Source organism: Cupressus sempervirens, chromosome 11 (genome assembly GCF_028749045.1).
Source record: "Cupressus sempervirens isolate cs-2001-9-10 chromosome 11, ASM2874904v1, whole genome shotgun sequence".
In the NCBI taxonomy this organism is placed as follows: domain Eukaryota; kingdom Viridiplantae; phylum Streptophyta; class Pinopsida; order Cupressales; family Cupressaceae; genus Cupressus; species Cupressus sempervirens.
Window position 1 is genome coordinate 56,038,382 of NC_143128.1, and position 24,447 is coordinate 56,062,828.

The following is a 24,447-nucleotide window of genomic DNA, read 5'->3' on the forward strand; positions in this document are numbered from 1 at the left end:
TAAATCTGTTTTAGTTTATGATTGTTTCATTTAGATAAATCATCCTTTAATTGACTACACATGTAAGCTTCGCTTTCACTAATCTATTACTAATTACCATTACATGGTATCAGAGCAAGATAAAGGCATACTTCTGTGGAAATTTTGGAAAAATATTCTATTCAATTTTTTTCGAGGTAGATCGCAGATTTTTAAAGCAAAACCAAGGTTTTTTTAAATCTTTTTTTGTGTTTTGGTTTTCTGTGCCTGCACATCAGAATTAAAGACTATTTTCTCCCATTTCCTTCTGTGTGCTACTCTGCAGAGGATTTCATCATATTTGTGCTGAGGAAACGTCCTTCTGACTGCAACTACGGCATGAAGGGTTACTATGAGACCCAACACCATTTTTTCTGCAATCCAATAACCAAAAGTAATAAATGATTAGCCACTTGAATATTGATTAACGAAGGCAAGAGTATGAAAGAGGAGTATCTACTCAGTATATGGCGAAAGTAATGATATTAGTCCATGAAAAGACTCGATGGCAAGACAGAAGGATAATTCTGATTGGAGTTCGTCACTCAGCATTGATGCTACTCAAATATCAACAATTGACATGGAGTAATCAGGAAAAGGACATGAGCATCAATAGTTAATAACAGTCCATGATTAGTACACAAATATCATGAAGGATGTAAGTACAATGCCCAGACCGATAGTTGTAAACATTAATACCGATATACAGTTCTCCTTGAATCTGTGATGGATCAACCTCTGGATAACTGTGATTAAGATAAAGGGATCAAACATCAGTCATACTAAGTTAAGGATAACGTTATTGTGAGATGAAGCAATTTGTTTAAGAAATACAAGAGATTTGCAAGAATTGATCAAGGCATATTACCAACTTCATAATTGATAAAGGAAGCCAAGTATGGGGCAATCAGATTAAAGAAATTGGCATCAGAGAATATCAGCTAAGGCAGAAATAACATATCTTATTAATGGATGTTCATTGTTAACTATTACTGATTGATTAAGCGATGATTGATATCTAATACAAAGGTATAATGTCAGCTAAACAACGATTATATCTAATCCATAAACCACCAACTTGAAGACGATCATTAACAACTATTTGTCACCATAAGAGGCATGTTCTCAACCAAATAGCAATCAACGAATTATACCAACGGAAATGGCCAACAATATCAAATCAATAGATGGAGAAGATATAACAGTAAATGTATAAATAGTGGTGATTAGTTATCAGAAGACACCATTTAGTAAAGATAGTTAACCAAACACATCTAAAAGGAGGCAGTTACTATTAAAGAGATGGGATGCAGTAATTAACAATGGAAATGTGTGCTTAGCCCTAGGCAAAGGAAACACTACAGTGACATGTCTTTTCGCATCATTCCTCCTCATTCTTAAGATATAAGAAGGCATTTCAATCATTTGAAGGAATCATCATCAGACATTTATCTATTCTTTATTTATCCAGATTTGGATATGCTCTGTAAGAGCACGTGCCTTGTGGCATTATCGGTTGCAAGTAATTACAGTGCAGATGAGAGAAGGCACCAAGGGATTGCAGGTATTGAGGTTTGTATATCAGAAATCCATTATCTAGTTGCAAGTATTCAAATATCAATCTGAAAAACAGCAACATATCGCTGTTAGCAATATCTAGATTCCTTTATTTTTCCATTATCACATTGATATATCAGATATTGCAAACCATTTCTGAAAGCATTATAAAATAGATTGCATAAGTATATCAATTCTATCATACATAGCATCATACAACTATCCCTCTAAGTGATAAAGCAATCTTATTGATAGCGTGTCATTCTTGTTTATCAGCCATTGCTATCAATTTTATATCAATAATCCATACAGACACAAGTGTGTATGCATATATATGTATGTGTTTGCGTGTGTGTGTGTATATATCTATCAGAAATAGCAGTTGATAACTTGTGAAACATCCACTGGTTGGTTTAATTGCAATCATTTGATAGAGTAAGAAGGAGAAGGTAGGCAATTGCCCCAACTTTCCAAGTTAGCCAAAGAGGGGACATTACAAGAACCCGGGAGCTTGGGCAAAGCCAGGGATGTACAAGGATGGGATCAATTATCAGGCCAAACCAGGACTGAAACCCAAGCCTATAGGGAAGAACCCAGTAACTTTGCTTAAATGCAAAATTAATGAAGTGAGCATTTATTTGTTTAGAAAAATGCTTCAGAAAAATAATAATTGTGTTTATATTGTCAACCCCCTGGATTATCCAGGGTTCTTGAGTTCTTCCTAGGTTCTCCCAAGGCCCCTCTAGTGCACCACACATTCCCTGTGGGTCCTTCTATGGAACCCAAGGTGCTTGGGGGTCCCTTGAACACGGTAGGGAAAACTAAACCATACTCGCATGGCTACCACAGGGCTTTTAGAGAAACCTGGTAACTAAATAGTAAATATTCTTTAGTAATACACGTTTTTTACTTTCATGTTGTTTTTACTTTTAGTTTTACTTTTCCAAAATCAACCCTGCATTATTTATGTAATACTTTAGTTTTGTTTAGACTTTGAAAAGCGTACTAAATCTCATAGACTTATATACTATTTTTAATATTTCATTTGTAGTATCAATATATATTTGAGATTTTGATGTACTTATATTGAAGAGATAAATGTTGGCTGTATCTAGGTTTCCTTTAATTTTTTCTTTGGCAGTTAGAACATCAGATGCTGCTCCCCCCATTGTCACTATAGGTTATGCCTCTCGGTGCAATAATACTACCATGCTATGGAATCTATATATTTTTTGCAAAGATGAATAAAACTAAACACGAACAATAACAAAGTTCATCTGCCACAATGCAAAATGGAAATCTCAATTTTGTTAAAGAAAATAAGAAATTAGATTTATATTTTATTCCAATTTTATTGAATGTTACATGAAAGCCAAAGATGTTAATTTGCAAAGTCAAACTGCAGAAATAAGGAAGAAGGAACTGGAAAAGGAAAAACTCATGAAGCAGGCCTCTGAAGGAGTGGGAAATAGTATATCCATCAAGCAAACGATAGACACAGTCGTCAGATTATTGAATGGATTCATTCTGCATTTGCTTTCATGGAATAATCTTAGTTGTATCATGCTCATTATTGATATAATTTCTTTCTAAAACAAAAATCATGTAAATCTAGTACGGCAAATGAGATTACAAGCAAACATATAAAAATGACAACAAAGAGATCCATTGCAAGAATAGCTTTTACTTTGTATAAAACATGGTTGCAAAGCAGTTCATAAGAAAGTTAAGAACTTTTACTTTGTACTAAAGATGATAGCAAATAACTTCATAACAACACAGCAGCAAAGGAAATACATAGGAAATAATAGAAATACCTGTACTTCAGCCATTGCATGTAGAGCTAATGTAGTCTTTCCACTGCTCTCTGGACCATATATCTGCTGGGATGCAAAAAAAAAAGGCAATAATTGAGCTAAACATCATAAAACCACCAACTCACATTCTCCAAATACAATGTAATGATGCAATGAAGACAATCAATCACCCTGACATGAATCGCAAGGCTTGAAGTTGAGTTGCCAATCAAACCTCTACCGAGGTATCTTCATTTAAAACATGGATGAAATAACTGTTTGACACAATTATATTTGCGCTCAAACTGTCATTAATAATAAATTATAATAAATTCTTCCATGTTTGACACGTTCTTTGCATCCATTTGATGATGCAAGTTGTTGTGTGCATACAGCTTAAGTGGATCTAAAGGTGAAGGCATCTGAATTTGACATGTCCTCATGAATCAGGAAAATCACAGCCATTTAAATAGGGTGGAAACCATAAACTCAAGAGACCAGGGGCCATCCAAGAAGTTAATAAAATAAGAAAACAAAATAATCATTGTGGAGACCAACTCAAAATAAAAAATAAAACTAAAATTGGGTGTGGCTGTAGGGCAAAGTGTCTTTTAAAAAGTAAGGATGACATTTCCCATATGGAAGATATAAATGATAAAAAGAGAAAGGATACAAATTAAAGGGGAGAGAGTTTATATATATATATTCCAATGACGATATCAGAAAGGAATCAGAGATTATATAAAATATGTTTAAATACTCATCATAAGGAAAGGGTGAAGAAGGGAATGAATAAATTACAGTGCTGGCAAGCATTGTGTGACAGAAAATTATGCTGTAACATGTTTCTGAATTAAATATTAGTTTACAGAAAAAAATATGTGAATTCAATTAGGAATAAGAAATTCTTATATGATATATATATATATATATATATATATATAAGTTGCCAGTTGAGATTCGGATTCAGATTTGGGTCCGAAATTTGTTCAATTTTTTTTTTGGACTGGGTCTGGATTCATTTTGGGTTCCTCCATAAAAAAGTATAGTTTATATATGCGTGTGTGTGTGCAGCAAATAAGTTAATAACACCACCACTAATATTAAAGCAAATGGCAAGATAGATCACAAACAAGCTTAGAGAATGCAACAATCACCTATTGACAATTGTTGAACAATGGAGGCAACAAGTTTTCCTTTTCATTCACAAACGCACAAATGACATATAAAACAACCTTTTTGACCTTTTTAGTGATCACTTCTATGGTTGGAGGGTCAAATAGACCGGATTAGGCAAAAATAATAATTAAAGCCAACAAAATTGAATTTGGACCAAATTCGGTCCTGGTTCATTTGGTGGAAACCAAATTTGCTCCATATTCACTGCAAAATTCCTCCTGGGTCCTTCTGTCAGAATTTGCAGCAAATTTTTCTGACTGTGGCAGAAATAGCAATGAATTTCACAAGGACCAGAGCTTGTGCAAAATCAAGCCCAACTTGGAGGGATCAAGGAGTGAATCTGGTAAATTAAATATATATACTGAAAGATCTTGGATAGAATTTCAATGAAAATGGCTCATATAAATATCTATATGTTTATATGCATACATACATACACACACACACACATATATATAGGTACATTGAAAGATCCCAGCTAGAATAAAAATGCAAATTGGCTGATGGTTTCTTTGAATTTTTCTTCACTTTGACCAGTGTTATAAGTATTAGAATAATATTTCCATTATATTTTGTTTATCATTATTTTAATGTTCAATATTGTAAGTCTTGTAAATATTAGAATCTTTCTAATATTGTAAATATTCTTTTGCTATTAGAATGTTTCTAATAACTACAATTGTTTCATAACACAAACATTGTCCTTCTAAACTATAAATGAGTGTCTTGCTCATTCATTAATTAATCGAATATTTTACATGGTATCAGAGTGGGATTGTTTTCCTTGAAAATTTATAATTTCCTAATCAAATTTATCTGTTCTAGATTTTTGAAATATTTCCAAGCCAATTTTTTTAATTGTGAAAATTCGTTTTCTAAATCTTTCTACAGTTTTTGTGTCAGCCTTGATGCCTTTTTTGCACCAGTTTTCACTGTCATTTATATTTGCCTATATACTTGACGGCCCTCCTGCTTCCATGTCGCGGGTTCTTGTGACCAAAAGACCATACTCATGCTTGTTTTTGCAAAACAATGTTATTTTTTCTGGAGGATCATCTCAATAAAACCAAGGACATTAAAGATCTATTGGAAACAATTGGATACAAAATTAAAGAAGACATGGTGGTAATCAGCTTGAAGAGTCTATTCTTTTCTTATGAGCAGTTTCTTGAAACTCTCAACATTGCTTCCACTTGTGTTGATGCATCATTTTGCGATCTTTGCATAATGCTTTTACAGCAAGACCATTGGAGACAACAATTCAGCAATAGTACTAGTTCATCTTTGAATAGACAAGCTTTCTAAGCTAACTTTGTTCATAAGGATACAAGCAACTACCAATTTTGTCAGTCTTCTTAGCAGCATCCCTCTGCTCAGTCATCAAAAGGCCCAAAGAAGAAAAATACTCAGTGCAACAACTAACATAATTTTGATTGTATAAAGTTCAGGTGTTGTAAACGCTTAGCTACTCAAGCCAAGCAGTATGGTTCATAGCCTAAAGCACATGTTGTGGAGCACACTGACCAAGGCAAGTTTACCATTTATGCTTTCATGACTAAAAGGCCTAGAGAATGTGTAAAATCTTCTGCCTAATATATTGATTCCCACCACATTACTCATTGTCAAGATTGGTTCACAGATTTTTAGCCATTCTCAGATTCAGTCATTTTTGGAGGAGGGGAGGAGTACACTATTGTTAGAAAAGGCAAAATACAGATTGATTAGCAAGAAGAAAATTGTTTTTCCTTGATGTGTACTACGTTCCAAAAATGGAATGCAACCTTCTCTCAGTCAGTCAAATTTAGAGACATTCTCCTCGGTTAGATGTGACCTTCAAATCACATCAGTGTAGTATCATTGATCAGGAGAGTCAATCTACTATTGTCATAGGTGCTACGGATCATGGTCTTTTCAGACTTGTTGATGTTGGTGATTCTTAGCAGCAACTCAATGCTCATTTTTTAGTACATTCTAGCATCAGCAGTCTATTCACGTAAATGTTCACTATCTTTCTCAACTTATTTGGGAAGATCTTGTTATTGGACTATCGGAGATGCAAACCAAAACATTGGAATTTGTAAAGCATGTCAGACTAGGAAGCAGCATCACACTCCTCTTTTAGATGGTGACTCCTAGAGAGCTTCTAAGGTATTACAACTACTCCATTCTAATATCTATGGACCTATGGCTACTCTTCTTACTAGATCCAGGTATTTTTTACATTGTGTTGATGATTTCAGTTGTAAAATGTGAATGGATTTCCTTCATCAAAAATCATAGGTCTTTGTTTTGTTTCAAAAGTTCAAAGCATTTGTAGAAAAAGAGTCTAGTCAACACATTGTTACTCTTAGAACTCCCAATGGTGGAGAATTGTGTTCCTCTACCTTGTCTCATTCATATGAAAATGGCATAGAATGCCAATTAACAAAACGTTACACCCCTCAGCAAAACGGTGTCGTTGAGCATAGAAATCGCACAATCACCAAAGTGACCCAGCTTATGCTTGAATGCAATGTTCCAAAGAAACTTTGGGCTAAATTAATCCACATTTCACTCTATCTTCTCAAAAGCTCTTCTACAATTGGGCAGAAGCCATCCACAATGTCATCCATCTTCTCAACTGATCTTCTATAGTGGTTGTCAAGAAGCAAAAATTAGGGGAGGCCTGGTCAAGTTGTAAGAGAATTAGTCATCTCAAAGTTTTTGGCTCCACTACTTTTGTTTGTATCCCTAATGATACACGAGCCAAGTTAGATGTCAAGAGTCAAAAACTCATCATAGCTAACTAGAGTTATAATCACAAAGCCTACCAACCAGTTGATATCAAGACTAACGGTCTCATCTTCAATTGTGATGTGGTCTTTGACAAGGAACAAGGGACACTTCAGCTCTCTCCTCCACTTACAAATTCTAAGGATCAGTCTCTCAGAATTCAAGACTTACGTGATTGTCTTCCATCAGGTCCACCTAATTAGAGGGCTCCACCTACTCTTGTCCCTACCTCTTCACTAGTTCCTTCTCCAAGATCACCAAGGTATGCAGCTACACCAACTGATTTTCCTCAAGATTCATCCAATCTTTTGTTTGGTGGTGATGATCCTATTCACGACATGCTTTTGATGTTGGCACTTCTACTCTCCAGCCTAAATGGTGGATAAAGACGATTGGTGATCTCCATGATGAAGAACTCGTTGAGGGTAGAACTACTCGAAAGAGGAGCAAATCTTTTGATTCAATAAATTTTGCTTTCATGTTCAGCATTCATAGTGCGTATGAACCTCAAACATATGTAGAAAGAGATACCTAAGTGGGAAGAAGCTATGAAGACTGAGCATTATAGTGTTGGCAATGGGCCAACATCCCTCACAGGATTCACAACATGGTTTGATTGCCTCCTGTGATTTTATGAAACTATTGGTTGTATTTGTTAATGTTTGGTAGCTTCTATCGGATAACTCTATGGATATACATGCAATTATATATGAGATATAATTCTATGTGAGATATAAACTTATATATCTCACATAGAATTATATCTCAAATAGAATTATATCTCACATATAAGTTTATATCTCACATAGAATTATATCTCATATATAATTGCATGTATATCCATAGAGTTAATTAAGTTTATATAAATTAATTATTTGATTATTGAATAGACATGTCTATTCAATAACCTATGCTCAATATAAATGAGAGGATGTTGCATATAGAAAACATATACCTTAACAAGCAATGCCATTACATTTGCAGCAGATCCAGAAATCTCAACATGGTATCAGAGCCAGGTTGCAAGTGTAAGAAATGATTATTGGCATTTGTCATTGAAATAATTTATCACACATGAAAGGAAAGTAAATGACAAAACAATGAACTATTGGAGAATAATGTGTGCATCAACAAGTGTCATATTTGGATGATTCAGATTAGAGAAGTTGATATGGAAAATTTAATAGTGATGTACACCAATCTGCTCAAAATTAAGACCAGCGATATAGGGTAAATGAGTGAAAGCGAAGATAATTTCATATTACAATGAAGACGTGAACATGGCTATTTTAATACACATAGTGAATCAAGTTATATTAATTCAAAATGTCGATGTGAGGGAGGAATGCCTTCCCATTTCAGATGTTGAACTTTGTGAACTTATACGAGTCCGAATGTGATTTGTATTACAATAATAGATAAGACGTCTATTATTAGTTAATGGTTATCTTGTAAATATCTTTAGCTTTAGTTTGCTTTCGTTTTTTGCTTTCTCTAGAATAGAATGTTTCTATTCTTTACGATCGTTTCCTAAGGAAACATCGTCTCTTCCTTTTGTATAAATTGACCTTTCGGTCTCTATTATTAACAAGCAAGTATTTACCAATTACCTCGTAATATGGTATCAGAGCTAAATACTTAAATTTTTTCGGAAAAATTTATAATTTCTTCTTGAAATTATTTGTTTAAATTTTTCCAAAATTATTTCAGCTAATTTCTCCAAAACCCACCTAGGGTTTTTCTGCTTGGAGAAATTCCCGAATTACGGGTCTGCAAATCGCGTGGAAATCGTGGCCATTTTTTGGAGACTCGCGTTTTTGGGGTGAAAATCTGCATGTTTCTGTATCAAATCTTCATGCTCTTAGCCATCTCAGTCTGTCATCGTGCTTTGGGAAGCAGATTCGACCATTTTTCATCAAGAAATCTGAAATTTTTTCAAGCTTTTTTCAGCTAGGGCCGTTTTTTTCGAAACCCTAATTTTTGGGGTCGAAAAAATTTTTTGTTTGCAGATTCTTGGTGGGTTTTTCGAGAGCTCAACTGGGTTGTCGTCCGTTTTTTCTGGGTGCCTCGATTTTCGAGCCAGCGGATTCAAAAAATGACAGCAGATTCCTTCTGGGTTTTTCGAGCTCTCTTTTGGGTCATTTTCTGATTCTTTTGGTTCTTCCGTATTTTTGCCTCGAAGAACGTGCCTTCACAGATTTTCACAGTTTTTCATTGAAAAACGTGCCATGGCATCTCTGACAAATATTCTGCTCAAGCATAATTCCAAATTCAATGGTCGCAATTATGGAACCTGGAAGCAGCGCATCATCGCAATCTTCGAATATCGAAACACCGATCAACTTGTTCTGGGTGTTAAGCAGCGTCCGACTTCTTCGGGTCTTGATCAAGATACATGGGATCTGAACAATCGAGAGGCAGTAATGCTTCTCAAACTCTCCGTAGCTGATGACCAGCTTTCTCAGATTCCATCCGGCAAGACAGCGGCCGAAATTTAGACACATCTAAAAGGTCTTCATGAGACTTCCGACAAGAGCAGAGCCTTCTTTCTGAAAAACACTCTGTTTTCTATTGTCATGGATGAGCGCACCTCGCTCCAGGCACACCTGAATCGGATTCAGGAAATCCGTGATCACTTACTTGCCATCGGTCGCAAGATGGAGGAAGAGGATATTGTGGTAATCACTCTTCGGAGTTTACCAAATTCCTATGAGCATTTTATCGAGACTCTCAACATCACATCTACTGGTGTTGATCTAAAGTTCACTGATCTCTGCACCCTGCTACTTCAGCAAGATCGGTGGAAACAACAGTTCGGTAGCAGCTCCAATTCCACCTCCACTAAGCAAGCCTTTGCTGCGAAATCCTTTCAGAAGGATAAGGGCAAGTTTCAGCAACCATCTCAGTAGAAGTCTTCTGCTCCAGCATCCGATGGTACCAAAAAGAAGAACATTCAATGCAACTATTGCCACAAGTATGGTCACATGAAGGTTGCATGTCGGAAACGCTTAGCTGCCCAGTCTAAGCAATCAGGTTCGCAACCCAAAGCGAACAATGCAGAGCACACTGAGCAGGTGGAATCTGCCTTTTATGCCTTCATGGCTAAAAGACCGGCAGGTCATGTACAGTCATCTGCCTGGTACATTGATTCAGGTGCCTCTCGACATTTCACTCACCGCAGAGATTGGTTTACTGACTACCAGCCTTATTCAGATTTTGTTATCTTTGGTGGTGGAGAAGAGTACACGGTTGTTGGTAAAGGCAACATTCAAATTCAGTCTGTTGGGAGGAAGCTCATATTCCTTGATGTGTACTACGTTCTAGGGATGGAACTAAATCTACTCTCGGTCAATCAGTTGCTGCGACATTCTCCACACTTGGCAGTCACCTTCAGTTCACATCAGTGCACCATCACTGATTGGGCGACTAAGTCTACTGTTGCAGTTGGTCTTGAGGATCATGGTCTTTTCAAACTTACTGATTCTGGTGATTCTCAGGACTTAGCTATGGCTGCTCAGCGATCTTCCATCAGCACACTTTGGCATCAGCGATATGGGCACTTAAATGTGCATTATCTCTCACAACTTGCTCGGGATGAGCTTGTTCTTGGTTTGCCAGAGATTCAAACCCAACACCTTGGAGTTTGTGACGCATGTCAGGCTGGGAAGCAACATCGCACACCTTTCCCCAGTGGCGATTCTTGGCGAGCTTCTCAAGTACTTCAACTTGTTCATGTTGATATCTGCGGCCCTATGGCCACTCCTTCTGTTCTTGGGTACAGGTATTTTCTGTTGTTTGTAGATGATTTCAGTAGAAAAATGTGGGTGTATTTCCTTAAAAAGAAATCCGATGCATTTATTGTATTTCAGAAGTTTAAACCCTTAGTTGAAAAAGAGTCTGGGAAATCTATTATTACTCTTAGATCAGACAATGGGGGGGAATTTTGTTCTAATGTTTTCTCCAGCTTCTTGGATACACATGGCATCCAACACCAGTTCACCACACCCCACACGCCACAACAGAACAGTGTAGTTGAACGTCGGAACAGGACAATCACCGAGATGGCTCGTTCCATGCTCGAACACAGACATGTTCCGAAGCGTTTTTGGGCAGACGCAGTTAACGCTGCAGTTTATCTATTGAACCGGTCACCCACAGTGGCGGTCAAAGGTAAAACTCCGGAAGAGGCCTGGTCAGGTCGCAAGCCCAGAATCAGTCACTTGAAGGTTTTTGGCTCTCTTGCTTTTGTTTGGATCCTTGATGCTTCACGCACCAAGTTGGATGCCAAGAGTCAGAAACTGATGCTTGCTGGATATAGCAGTCTTCACAAAGCCTACCGCCTTATTGATGTTGAGACATCTCGTCTCATATACAGCCGCGATGTAGTCTTTGATGAGCACCGAGGACCATTCATGCCTATTTCTCCTGTTCCTGATCCAGCAGACCAGCCTATGCAGGTTCATGATTTGGGAGTTCGGCTTCCATTAGGTCCACCTGATGGGAGGGCTCCAGTAGCTCCTACAGCTCCAGTCCTGCCAGTGATACCTGTACAGACACCTCCGGCTTCTCCTGCAGGATCACCTCGTTTTGAAGATGCTTCACCTGAGTTTGATCCAGATTCTTCTGATCAGGATCCTGCTGATCAAGCATCTCCTAGTACTACTGTTGGTCATTCTCCTCTCCGGCCTAAGTGGTGGGCTAAGACACTTGTCGATCTTCATGATGATGAGCTCATTGATGGGAGAACTACTCGGAAAAAGAGCAAAACTATAGATTTTGTTAACTTTGCTCTTATGGCCAACATTCACAGTGTGTTTGAACCTCAAACATATTCCGAGGCTAAAGGAATTCCAGAGTGGGAACAGGCCATGCAATCTGAACACCAGAGCCTGCTGAAGAAAAACACTTGGGTCCTTTCTGATCTTCCCCCAGGGAAGAAACCCATTAGCTGCAAATGGGTCTACAAAATCAAATACAAATCAGATGGTACTTTGGATAAGTACAAAGCTCGTTTAGTGGCAAAGGGCTTTTCTCAGCGTCAAGGCATTGATTATGAGGAGACCTTTGCTCCTACTGCAAAGATGAGCACCATCAGATTAGTCCTAGCCATGGCAGCACAGTTTGGCTGGAAGGTTCATCAGATGGACGTAAAGAGTGCTTTCCTGAATGGTGATCTCCATGAAGAGGTCTACATGACGCAGCCTCCTGGTTTTAAGGTTGCTGGTAAAGACCATCAGGTTCTCAGATTGGTAAAAGCTCTCTATGGTTTGAAGCAGGCCCCTCGGGCATGGTACATCAAGATTGATACGTACCTCAGTGATCAAGGCTTCAAGAGGAGTTCTTCAGACTCAAATCTGTACATCAAGACTAATGACAATGACATCATCCTTCTGGTTATCTATGTGGATGATCTGATCATCACTGGCAGTTCGGCATCTTTGATTCAGGGAATCAAACAACACTTATGCCAGTCTTTTGATATGACTGACCTTGGGCTCATGCATTATTGCTTAGGTGTTGAAGTTTGGCAACAGTCTTCTGGTATATTCATCTCTCAGTCCAAATATGCCAGAGCCTTGTTAGACAAATTCCGAATGCAAGATTGCAAACCTGCATCTACACCTATGGAGAAAGGTCTCAAGTTATCAGCCAAGTCTGATTCTCCTTCCGTTAATGATACTACGTAAAGGCAACTAGTAGGCAGCCTCATCTACCTATCTGCTACTAGGCCTGATATCAACTTCGCAGTCAGTTATATTTCACGCTTTATGACAGCTCCTAAGGCTGATCATTGGATGGCAGCAAAGCGTGTGCTTCATTATGTGAAAGGCACTTCTGATTATGGACTTCTGTATTCTCGGAGTTCTAATCCTAAACTCAGTGGGTTCACAGATTCAGATTGGGCAGGCTCTGTTGATGATAAAAAGTCAACATCTGGATATGTGTTCAGTTTGGGATCCGGTGCAGTCACATGGACTAGCAAGAAGCAGCAGGCAATTTCTCTCTCTTCTACAGAGGCTGAATACAGAAAAGACTGTTAAGGCAGGATGTGAAGCTGTCTGGCTTCGTCGGATGCTTGGGGATATGCAGATGTCACCAGCAGGACCGACTACTCTGTTTGTTGATAACGAAGGCGTTATCAAGTTAGCACAAAATCCAGTCTTCCATGAACGAACCAAGCATGTGGATGTTCATTGTCATTACATACGACAGTTGGTTGAAGACGGGACTATAGATCTGCAGTATGTTCCTACCTCAGATCAGACTGCAAACATTCTCACCAAGCCTCTTGGTCCTGATAAGTTTGTCAAATTCAGAGGACAGCTTGGTGTGTTAGATAGATTAACCATTAAGGGAGGGTATTACAATAATAGATAAGACGTCTATTATTAGTTAATGGTTATCTTGTAAATATCTTTAGCTTTAGTTTGCTTTCGTTTTTTGCTTTCTCTGGAATAGAATGTTTCTATTCTTTACAATCGTTTCCTAAGGAAACATCGTCTCTTCCTTTTGTATAAATTGACTTTTCGGTCTCTGTTATTAACAAGCAAGTATTTACCAATTACCTCGTAATAATTTGGCCCTAAAATATTCGATGTATCTCTCGGAAGAAAGTTTTAATATTTTGCCAAAAGCATGAGTTTTAATATTTTACTTTGGTTATAAACGAATTTGATTATAAAAGAAATGCTTCCATTGGTCTTACAATTCACCGCAATAAGTCAACAAAAATAAAAAGGCACTCCAAGATCTCCAAAGAAAACCTAGAGATTTGATGTATGTGAGTTTGTACAACTTCAAAACGGGATCTTCGTTCGGCTTGCAAGATCTACACCAGACAGGAAAATCTTTTGGAAGAATTCCACATCAGACATTCTTGTTTCCTAAGAGGTTGAAGATTAGGAAGATACTTTTTACATGAGAGAATACCTTATACATACAAAAAAGTTTTCGTTGAAGAGACAAATACAGAAGTCGATGGAACCACCAGTCAGGCGACCGACAAGTTCTTTGATATCTTACAAAGAAATGCGAAGAAGGGGACCATTCTTGGAAGAAATTTTAGGCATGCAACACCTTCTATGTCTGTGTAGCTTTAAATGACCTAAAATGGGAATAATATATTTTAAATCAATTCTGTAAGTAATACAATTGAATGGAAAGAGGAAAAGTACCAAATAAATTCTTGGTGAAGGTATGATATATTTTATGTTTTATTCTAATGTTAAAATTCAATCAATTCATACTATATATATCTGATATGCTATATGTTATATGTTATGAATTAATTCATACTATATATATTTGATATGTGATATCAAATGATTTGATTATTATTAAGTATTATATTATGAATAAAATTAAGTATTATGTTATCTTAAATTTTGAAAATATAGAATTAAAGAGTTATGTTATAATCATTTATGTTGTTGTTCGTAATATGCATGAGTTAAATTACTAAACATCAAACTAATGTTATCATTCTTATTTTATATCTCTATATGAGCTATTTGCCTTGATCTTTTCCTCTGAGAATGTCTTTGCAGGGAAAAGACGAAGATTAAGATTCAGAGGGAGAAGACTAAGGATGTTATTTGGTTAACCTTCAGTGAACCCGATTTTATTGATTAAGGAGTAAACCATGCTGAAATAGTTTCTATAATGATCTCTAAGTTTTCACGGTCAAGAGGACCGTGACCATGTGACTTTTATATGGGCCTATCCCCTGTGTACATCATGAGAAAGTGACGACTTCCAAATGATCGTCACCTGTATTTGGAGAAGTTATTGTAAGGTGACGATCTATAAACTTGTATTATGAGATAAAATAAATTGAGTAAATGGTGAATGTCTTGTATCTCAACATTCTAGGAGGCCATTACTCTTAGAGTACTTGGTGAATATCATTGATATTCTGGGAAGCCAATACTCTTGATATCAAATGTGATTTCTAAACGTTTTGAGTAAGTGGTGAATATCATTGATATTCTGGGAGGCCAATACTCTTGATATCAAATGTGATATCTAAACGTTTTGAGTTAGTGGTGAATATCATTAATATTCTGGGAGGCCAATACTCTTGATATCAAATGTGATATCAAACCTGAATATCAAATGTCAATATTCTGGGAGATCAAGACTCTTGATATCAAATGTGATATCGTACCCTAGTTTGAGAAATTGATGAATATCATATGTTGATATTCTGGAGATCAATACTCTTGATATTGTATGCTATATTAAATGGTGGAAAACTTCTGAGATATCCTTAATATTACCAATGGTGTAATATTTGTCTTGTGTTTATCCTCCCTTGCTAAGAGGGAGTGTTAATGTTTGGTAGCTTCTGTCGGATAACTCTATGGATATACATGTAATTATATATGAGATATAATTCTATGTGAGATATAAACTTATTATATGTGAGATATATATATATATATATATATATATATATATATATATATATATATATATAAAACAATAATTAAGTTTATATAAATTAATTATTTGATTATTGAATAGACATGTCTATTCAATAACCTATGCTCAATATAAATGAGAGGATGTTGCATATGGAAAACATATACCTTAACAGGCAATGCCATTACATTTGCAGTAGATCCAAAAATCTCAACAGTATTAAGCATTGACATGTCGATCTTTTGGTGCAACGGCAACCCTAACGATTCTAACAAGTGGTATCAGAGCTTGGGCACATGTTCAAATCCACGCAGGCCGCGGCAAATGACGCTGGGAGGGGGGTTGTTGGCAACGAGCCAACCTCCCTCGCTGAATTTGTGACATGGCTTAACCACCTCTTGTGTTCTATAAGACTATTGCTTGCATCAACCATTAACAGGTCAATCTTTTGGTGCAACAGCAACCTTGACCATTCTAACACATAGTCTAATTGAGAAATAACACTTGGATTCTAAAAGATCTACCTTCAAGGAAGAACCTATCAAATGTAAATGGGTCTACAAAGTCAAATGCAAGGCTAATGGTACTTTAGATAAGTACAAGGCTCCTATTCTTGCCAAAGGTTTCTCTCAGCGTGAAGGAATTGACTATAAGACCTTTGCCCTAACAATACAGATGAGCACCATCAAATTAGTCCTAGCTATGGCAACTCCATGTGATTGGAAGGTTCATCAAATGGACGTCAAAAGTGCCTTATAGAATGGTGAGCTACAGCAAGAGATTTACATGACACAACCTCCTAGATTCACAATTGCTAGTAAAGAATGCTAGGTATTTAAACTAGTGAAAACACCCTATGGCCTCAGATAGGCTCCTCGGCCATGGTACATGGAAATTGATGAGCACTTCACAGATCAAGGTTTCCAAAGGAGTCCTTTTGACTCGAATTTGTATGTCATGACTACTAAAGCAATATCATCAATTTTGTTATAGAGTTGATGATTTGATAGTCACTAGTAGTTCGGCATCTTTGATTCAAGGAATAAAACAAAATATATGTTAGTATTTTGACATTAAATCTATGTCAGTATTCTGACATGGCCGACCTTGGGCATCTCCACTACTGACTAGGTGTTGAAGTTTGGTGGAAATCTAAGTATGACAAGGCTCTACTCAACAAATTCAGAATGCAGGATGACAAACCTGCATCTACACCTATGGAGTTTGGTCTAAAAATGTCAACCAAATTTGGTTAGTCTAAAGAGAACGAATTTGCATTATGCCAACTTGTGGGCAATTTGATCTATCTCTCCACCACTAGACCTAATCTCAACTTTGCATTAGTTACATATCCGACTTCATGACAGCTCCTACTTCAGATTATTGGGCTACAGCAAAGTACATCTTGTGCTATGTCAAGGGCACTTTAGACTTTGGTACCCTCTATGGACGAACCAAAGACCACAGACTCATTGATTACACAAATTTGGATTGGGGGGGCTTTGTTGATAACAAGAAATCCACTTCTGGGTATGTTTTCAATTTAGGCACAGGTGTTATCACTTGGACGAGTACAAAGTAGCAAGTCATCTCTCTTCCCTTGATGAAAGTTGAATCAAGGAACAATCAAAGTAGGTTGTGAGGCAGTTTGGCCTTGAAGGACACTTTTTGATATCTATATGTCTCAAGCAAGCCCTTCACCATCTTTTGCAACAATCAAGGGGTGCTCAGAGTTGTCAAAAGTCCAGTGTCCCATTAGCGAACCAAGCATATTGACATTCATTACGACTTCATTTGTAATCTGATTGAAGAGGGATCCATGAATTTGCAGTATGTAACTACAACAGACCAAACTGCACACATTCTCACCAAGTCCCTCCTTATAGAAAAGTTTGTTAAGTTTGGGGGGGTCCTTGGAGTAGTTGACAGATTGACCATTAAGGGAGGGTATTACAATAATACCTCTGAATATCTTGTTTATTATTATTTTAATGGTCAATACTGCAAATCTAGTAAATATTAGAATGTTTCTAATATTATTCTTATTCTTTTGTTATTAGAGTGTATCTAATTATATTATTTTTCTTTCGTTATTAGAATGTTTCTAATAAGAACTATTGTTTCTACTATAAATGAGTGTCTTGCTCATTCATTAATTAACTAAAATATTACAAAATTCTAGTGTGATAGTCCCACTATCAACACTATGGTCTCATCAAGACAGCTTGATTTCAGATCAGTGTAAAGCTCCAAAACCTTCCATTATCAAGAGACTACAGTAGCAATGTAACATTAAAACATTGACTTCATAGCATCCATGACCATTAGCATCCACATTTTCCCATCAACAGAAGCCGATAAAGCAAATATTGCTCATCGATAGTATTTGTAACAATACAATGGTTTAATATTTTTATTATTTTGTCAACACTATTTATTATTCCAGGTAGGAATGCTTTTATGACAAATAGAACTGTACAATACAGTCAAAAAGGTCAACGTCAATCTTGACACACATTCCTGATGTCAGATTGTCTGCTGGTGTCAACAGACAATGTATGTGACAAGGTAGTCAAACTAACCTGCAGATAGCTTGGACCATCAGAGTCAGGTCACTGATGTTACTACTAGAAATCCAAGTCCTCTTCAAACTGCAAAACCTCTTTGCTGTTCCCAAAGTGTATACAAGAGCATTTAATAGAGTTATATGTCACTATTTATAGTGGTTACATGAACTAATGAGGCTGATGTAGCCACTAAATCAGGCCAGTTGACAACTAATAATCATTTTTGGCAACTTTAATGCCAAGTCAGACCAGTCACTGAAAATATTGTAAATTCAAACTTAACATTGTGATGTCATAGATAGGTTGATAATGTCATAAATGAATATGATGGACCTCTGCCCACAATCCTGGGCACCATGCAAAAGAAGCAAACACTAATGATGGCAAATTGCCAGCAGTTGCCCATGGGGCATGATGAAATCTCTACTTTCGGGTGCAAAATTTCTTGAGCATACTAGTAATATTTCTGCTAGGTTTTCTTAAGGCAATTCCTAATTACTACCTGACTACTCTCTTACTCATCAGATCTTCTTCACAATAACAGATAGCTCATTGGAGCCTACACAATTAACATAACTACAGAATATCAGATGCACCATTGTAGCATATCTGTACTAATCCAATATCAAGTCACTCTTAATGACCAGTGGTATGTACCATGCTCAGACATGTTATGATGGGATTCATTTCCCATTCACAAAACTACCCTACTAAACAAGCTATCTTATAATCAGGTAGTATATATGGTTCATGTGATATTAAGTGGCATGCATAGCATCAAAAAGCATGTAGCACCGATGAAGAATGCAGGCTGCAAATAGTGTGGGATGCATCAGGCGGTAAGTGCTAGTTACAAATTGATTTTTTATCACCTTGAGAAAATCTTCCCATGTTTTCCTCTAGTGTGTGTAGTTTTATGGTCAGTAAATTTTACATGACTTATTAATGAGTTGTGCGGTTTCCTGTCAAAACCTATCTGTCCACAAAACGAATAAATCGGCATTCTTTCGCCACCTGGATTTTGTTAAAAATTTAATCCTTTATAAAATATTTGGATTAGTTCTTAATGCACTCGTGACCAAGAAACGTTATGAAAACCTAATGGTTAATTAATAGAACCATATAATAAGGGATTTGGAAGAATACACGGGTAAGGGAAAGGCGGCTGGAAAAAGGACTGGAAGAAGCCTAGGAAGAGGAACTACAGTGAGGGAAGTGGAAATCAAATGGCCAAGTACAGGTTCCCTTTGTTTTTTAGCTAAATTTTGCAAACATCTGACTTCTTACCTCTTAACAAAGCTTATTGAAATGTGTATGGTATCTTGAAATTCAATGGTGAAATTAGTTTTCTGATGTTGTGGAAAATACTAGTACCGTATTTCTATTTGCTTAACTCTGTGAGGTTATTGTTAATCTCTTTAATAGTACAAACTGTACATCTATGCTTTGTTCGGAGATATTAATCATTCCATTTTTTAATCCCTTTTGCTTAATAGCAATGTCAATGAAACTTGCACAGAAAAGAAGCATGGTGTCATATCCGCATGTTACATTAGAAGTGGTATCGTTTGAATGAGAAACTAATTCTTGTAGATACGGTACCTTATACTCTTAATTTGAACATATGTGCTAACTGTCACACTCCAAACTGCAAGTTTTTACTGAATATAAGTCCTCTATCCTGAAGAGGCGGCTGCCTTAAACCGAAATGATCTCACAATACAGTAGAAAAGTGAAAGTAGGATACAATTTGATTATACATTTATTAGGGTTAGGTGGAAACAATTCCATTATTAGGGTTAGGTGGAAAACTGTACATCTATGCTTTGTTCGGAGATATTAATCATTCCATTTTTAAATCCCTTTTGCTTAATAGCAATGTCAATGAAACTTGCACAGAAAAGAAGCATGGTGTCATATCCGCATGTTACATTAGAAGTGGTATCGTTTGAATGAGAAACTAATTCTTGTAGATACGGTACCTTATACTCTTAATTTGAACATATGTGCTAACTGTCACACTCCAAACTGCAAGTTTTTACTGAATATAAGTCCTCTATCCTGAAGAGGCGGCTGCCTTAAACCGAAATGATCTCACAATACAGTAGAAAAGTGAAAGTAGGATACAATTTGATTATACATTTATTAGGGTTAGGTGGAAACAATTCCTCAAGAACATGTGTTCAATTGTTACTTATGTGCTTGATTGATGTAAGTTAATGGTTGTTGGGACTTTACCTATGTATATTGATGGGGTATGCATGAAGCATATTATTAACTCCATGTTTAAATAAACATTTTATATTTCAAAGTTCTTGAGATGAGAATATGACTGAGAATGATGATTAAAGAAAAGTTATTCATGTTATGTCATCAAGCTATGTTTTCTGACTCTTGGGCATTCTTAACACTATTTGCCGCACACATTCCATTACTAATCGTAGTTTTGTGTGGTTAGTTTTCCTCATTGCTGGGTTGGGTATCTTTCATGTCAGGAAAGATTTTGGGGAAGCTTAACAACTTCGTGGTAGGGTGGTAAAGCACTCCTCCAATATTCTTGCCTTATGTTTCCTGAACAGGTTCGGAGCTCCTTCCAACTTGGTCACCTTGTTCAGACCATCTTGGTATTCTAGCATCTGGTATTTGGTATCTGGTATCTGGTATATGTACTTTTAAATTTAATGATAATTGATTAATGTTAACTAGTCAATATTCAAATGACCTGGACTCTTGTTGAATTTTCTGCATTTTATGGAGATTGCTAATATGGCATTGGTTTTGCAGGGGCAGTCTTTACATTTCCATTTCTGGAATTCACTATTTAATGTTAGGGGTCAGCTGGGAGATGCATTAAAAATAGATGAATATTTACCTCCACAACTCGCCCTTTAGGTAGGCCGCCGCTCAAAGCTAGATCCAATGTAAGGCATCCACTTGGAAATGTCTCCCTGCAGTGATTTTTGCTATGAAACACTATGACAAATTGTACAAACAATTAATTGTTCAAACAAGAAAAACTACTAAAGAAAAACAGTACGTAGTACGTACACTAGAGCTCCACCTGCACTTCCCAATCTTGTAACACTTCCCTTGCCAAAAGAGCTATTTATATCATCCATTGCTGCCTCTAAAGCCTTTTGCTGGAGCACATGCCAACATATCATGTTATGTATAAACAATTCCTAACCCTACACAACCTAAATACAAACAACTTGCAACAGGCAACCATTAATCAACTAAATATTTACATTATATGTATTTTCTTCTTTTATTGCTATTTACAATAACCTGGGATATCCTGAGAACTAATAGTAATAAGTGAAACATGGTACATGACAGTTTTGATTTGTCCATTAAACACTTTTTGTCCTGATTGTACTTATATAGCCTCTGTTTCTATCAACTGCTCACTAGTAAGACCAATGAAGTCTCAGTCTGTCCACAACGGCTCCATTTCAGCTGCAGCACTTCCTCAAAGAACACAAGAAAAATACGCTTGATATTGGTCCAAGAGACATCTGTGAAGCGTAAACGGTCTAATACTTGAAATTCCATTTCACTGTAGCTGCTCTTTACTCCCAAACCATAGAATTGTTTGCGATCCGTAGGAATAAGTCATTGTATCCAGTTCCTAAAGCTATAAATCACCTCACACCTTATTGAGTTCATGATCAAATTAACTCTATATACTCGGGCATCTGTCAAAGGAAGGCTGCTTGAGTGTTAATAAAGTAATCCATGGTGTACTTAATCCATGGTGTACTTAGACAAATCCCAAAAAACCTGTTGCCTACAATAATATGTGAGTGAAAAAAGGAGTTCCAATATCTAAAAGAAACTAGTAGTACAACAAAAGATTCTAAGAGATAAACCCTAACATATCAGAAATGACAATGTCACTTAAAGCAAACATTATAAATAACTTTGTGATAGCAAAACCTTCCACCAAGAAAGATTGGTCTTACTTTTGCTACTAAGGTAATCTATGCATCCTATAGAAAGGAGATAGTGCTATAAGAAGAAAACCGTGACTATAATGGTATAAACTTCAGCCACAAGACCCTCAATGCAAGTTCAGATGTGCGGGCGTAGCAATTTTACAAGCTTGTATATGTGTGTGTTGAGGGGTTGAAGTGCGAAGGGGGAGTGGAGAATGGGGGTGGATTACAGTTTAAAACCTAGGAGTAATATAGTCAGAGGATTCCTTTAATTGGCTTCCATACAAGGATCTTATATTAATATAAATAATTCATATCTAGATTGTGTGTGACCTAAAAGAACAGCATTTACCTTTTATACATAGTGTGCAAAGGATTGTAGTGTGATGGCAGAGAGAAGCATTCATATTAGAGTATCCAAGGTTTTTGTAGCATAATGGAGTTCGCTAAAGCTGTGACCTAATAATCAACTTTTGCCTTTTCAAAATAGCCGCCAGAGGGTTGTGATCAAGTGATCAAGGTTCAAAACCCCATAGCGCATTAAAGCATCAAATAGACACCAGGAAATATCACTGAGACAGTGAAGTTACAATGTAGATAAGCGTGCTTGTAGAGATTCAAAATGTAACTAAATCATAAGCTTGTGGCCCAAAATCAACACCATGTCCCAATAAAGTAGACCAAGTTCTTAATCCCACGCCATGATATGGCAGCACAGAATCTGCATTGTACACTAAGTGTGAATCTAAACTGCAAGCTTCAAACCCTCAAATTCTAGTAAGGTGTCTTAATAACTGGAAATATGTCAGAGAAGCCGTGGAGTACTGAAATTATGAAATATGAATAAATTCAGTTTCAAAATAAAATTCAGTGCCGCACCCTTACTGCAAATCTTATGCATGCGCGACATGATATGCTTTCAATTAAGCCCAGAAGACTAATTGTCTATAGGATCTTAAATGCTACAGTTGCAAAAAACTACCCGAAGGAGCTGAAATTGAGGATAAAGTCGCTCAATTCTTCTTGTATCGGTATGTTGTGTATATGTATGTGTTTACACGTATACATGCATGTAGAAACTAGGTCGGCATCAGGAGCCGAATACAGCAGCCGATGTCCGAAGTTAGATAAGCCTCATTATGAACTAAATAGACATCCTTCGAGTTTGGTAGCTGACGGTTTCTGTGGTTCAATAAATTTTAGGGCGAGTTAAACTTAGCCAACAATTACTGGAACCCACATAAAACTCGCAATTAAACAATTTCCCCAATACCGACAATCAGAAACTAAAACATACCATTGAACATAGACTTCTAAATACAAACAATCGGAAACTAAAACAAGTTCTAGGTATAAACGTACCCTATCAGAAACTCCATTCCTCGAAAAAGCTCCATTGTTGCTGTTAGACTTTGCCGTAACTAGGCATTTGCGAAGCCTTGAACAAAAATATTTCTTCCCTATCGAACAAGGTATTGCAACCATTGAACATGACTTGCAGGTGGGTGTTGAGAAAGGAGAAAAGGAACAGTAGGTTAGCCTAGCGCCACATTGGTGTCCCAAAGTTAAAGTCATTGTGCTTCAATATGCACAAAAATATAAATTTTTTAGCAGATGATCATCAAGGAGTTTTGTTTCTAAGTAACAGTAGGATTTTCAGAAGATTTACTCCTTTTACTTTCGTCTCCGCGATGCTGAAGCAATTAGCAGTGGGTCATAGACTTACAATGTGAGGCAGTAGAGAGTTGAAAGTGAGTAAATAGCTGCAAAATGTAAATACCAAGAATCGGAGACGGAAACAGAACTACATATGTTCTGCTTTAGAAGGTTGAGAGACCGAAGATGCAGTCATCTTAGCTGGCTAACTTTTTAATCTAGCTCGTACATCTAGCTCATAGGAGAGTAGCACATACGTTTTATTGTGAATAAAGGATGTTTTACGCTTGGTGAAAGACTCCGTTTTATTGTGCCTCAAGGATGTTTTACTCTTGGTCAAAGATTCTTTTATTGTGAATGAAGGATGTTTTACTGTTAGGAGATTTTTATTCTTGGTGAAAGACTTTCTTTTATTGTGAATGAAGGACATTTTATCGTGTCAAGACTTTCTTTTATTGTGAATGAAGGATGTTTTATCGTCAAGACTTTCTTTTATTGTGAATAAAGGATGTTTTATTTCCAATGAATGAATGAATGCCT

At 36.7% G+C, this 24,447-nt stretch overlaps 1 protein-coding gene across 2 annotated transcripts in view; it reads right to left on the bottom strand.

The window, feature by feature from the left end:
* RECA1 (recA DNA recombination family protein) overlaps positions 1–24,205 on the bottom strand; it is a 135,381-nt gene extending 111,176 nt beyond the window's left edge. Inside the window, exons 1-4 of one of the 2 annotated variants that reach the window (XM_089808462.1) lie at positions 23,614–24,205; positions 21,362–21,453; positions 21,186–21,261; positions 3,393–3,455 (exon numbers count right to left, since the gene is read on the bottom strand). In XM_089808462.1, the coding sequence (XP_089664588.1) occupies positions 3,393–3,455; positions 21,186–21,261; positions 21,362–21,453; positions 23,614–23,826 (444 nt within the window). In that variant the 5' untranslated portion in view covers positions 23,827–24,205. Of the gene's footprint in view, positions 1–3,392; positions 3,459–21,185; positions 21,262–21,361; positions 21,454–23,613 lie in introns of both variants that reach the window. The other variant, XM_089808461.1, reaches the window with a different exon arrangement.
* Positions 24,206–24,447: the final 242 nt, after the last annotated feature.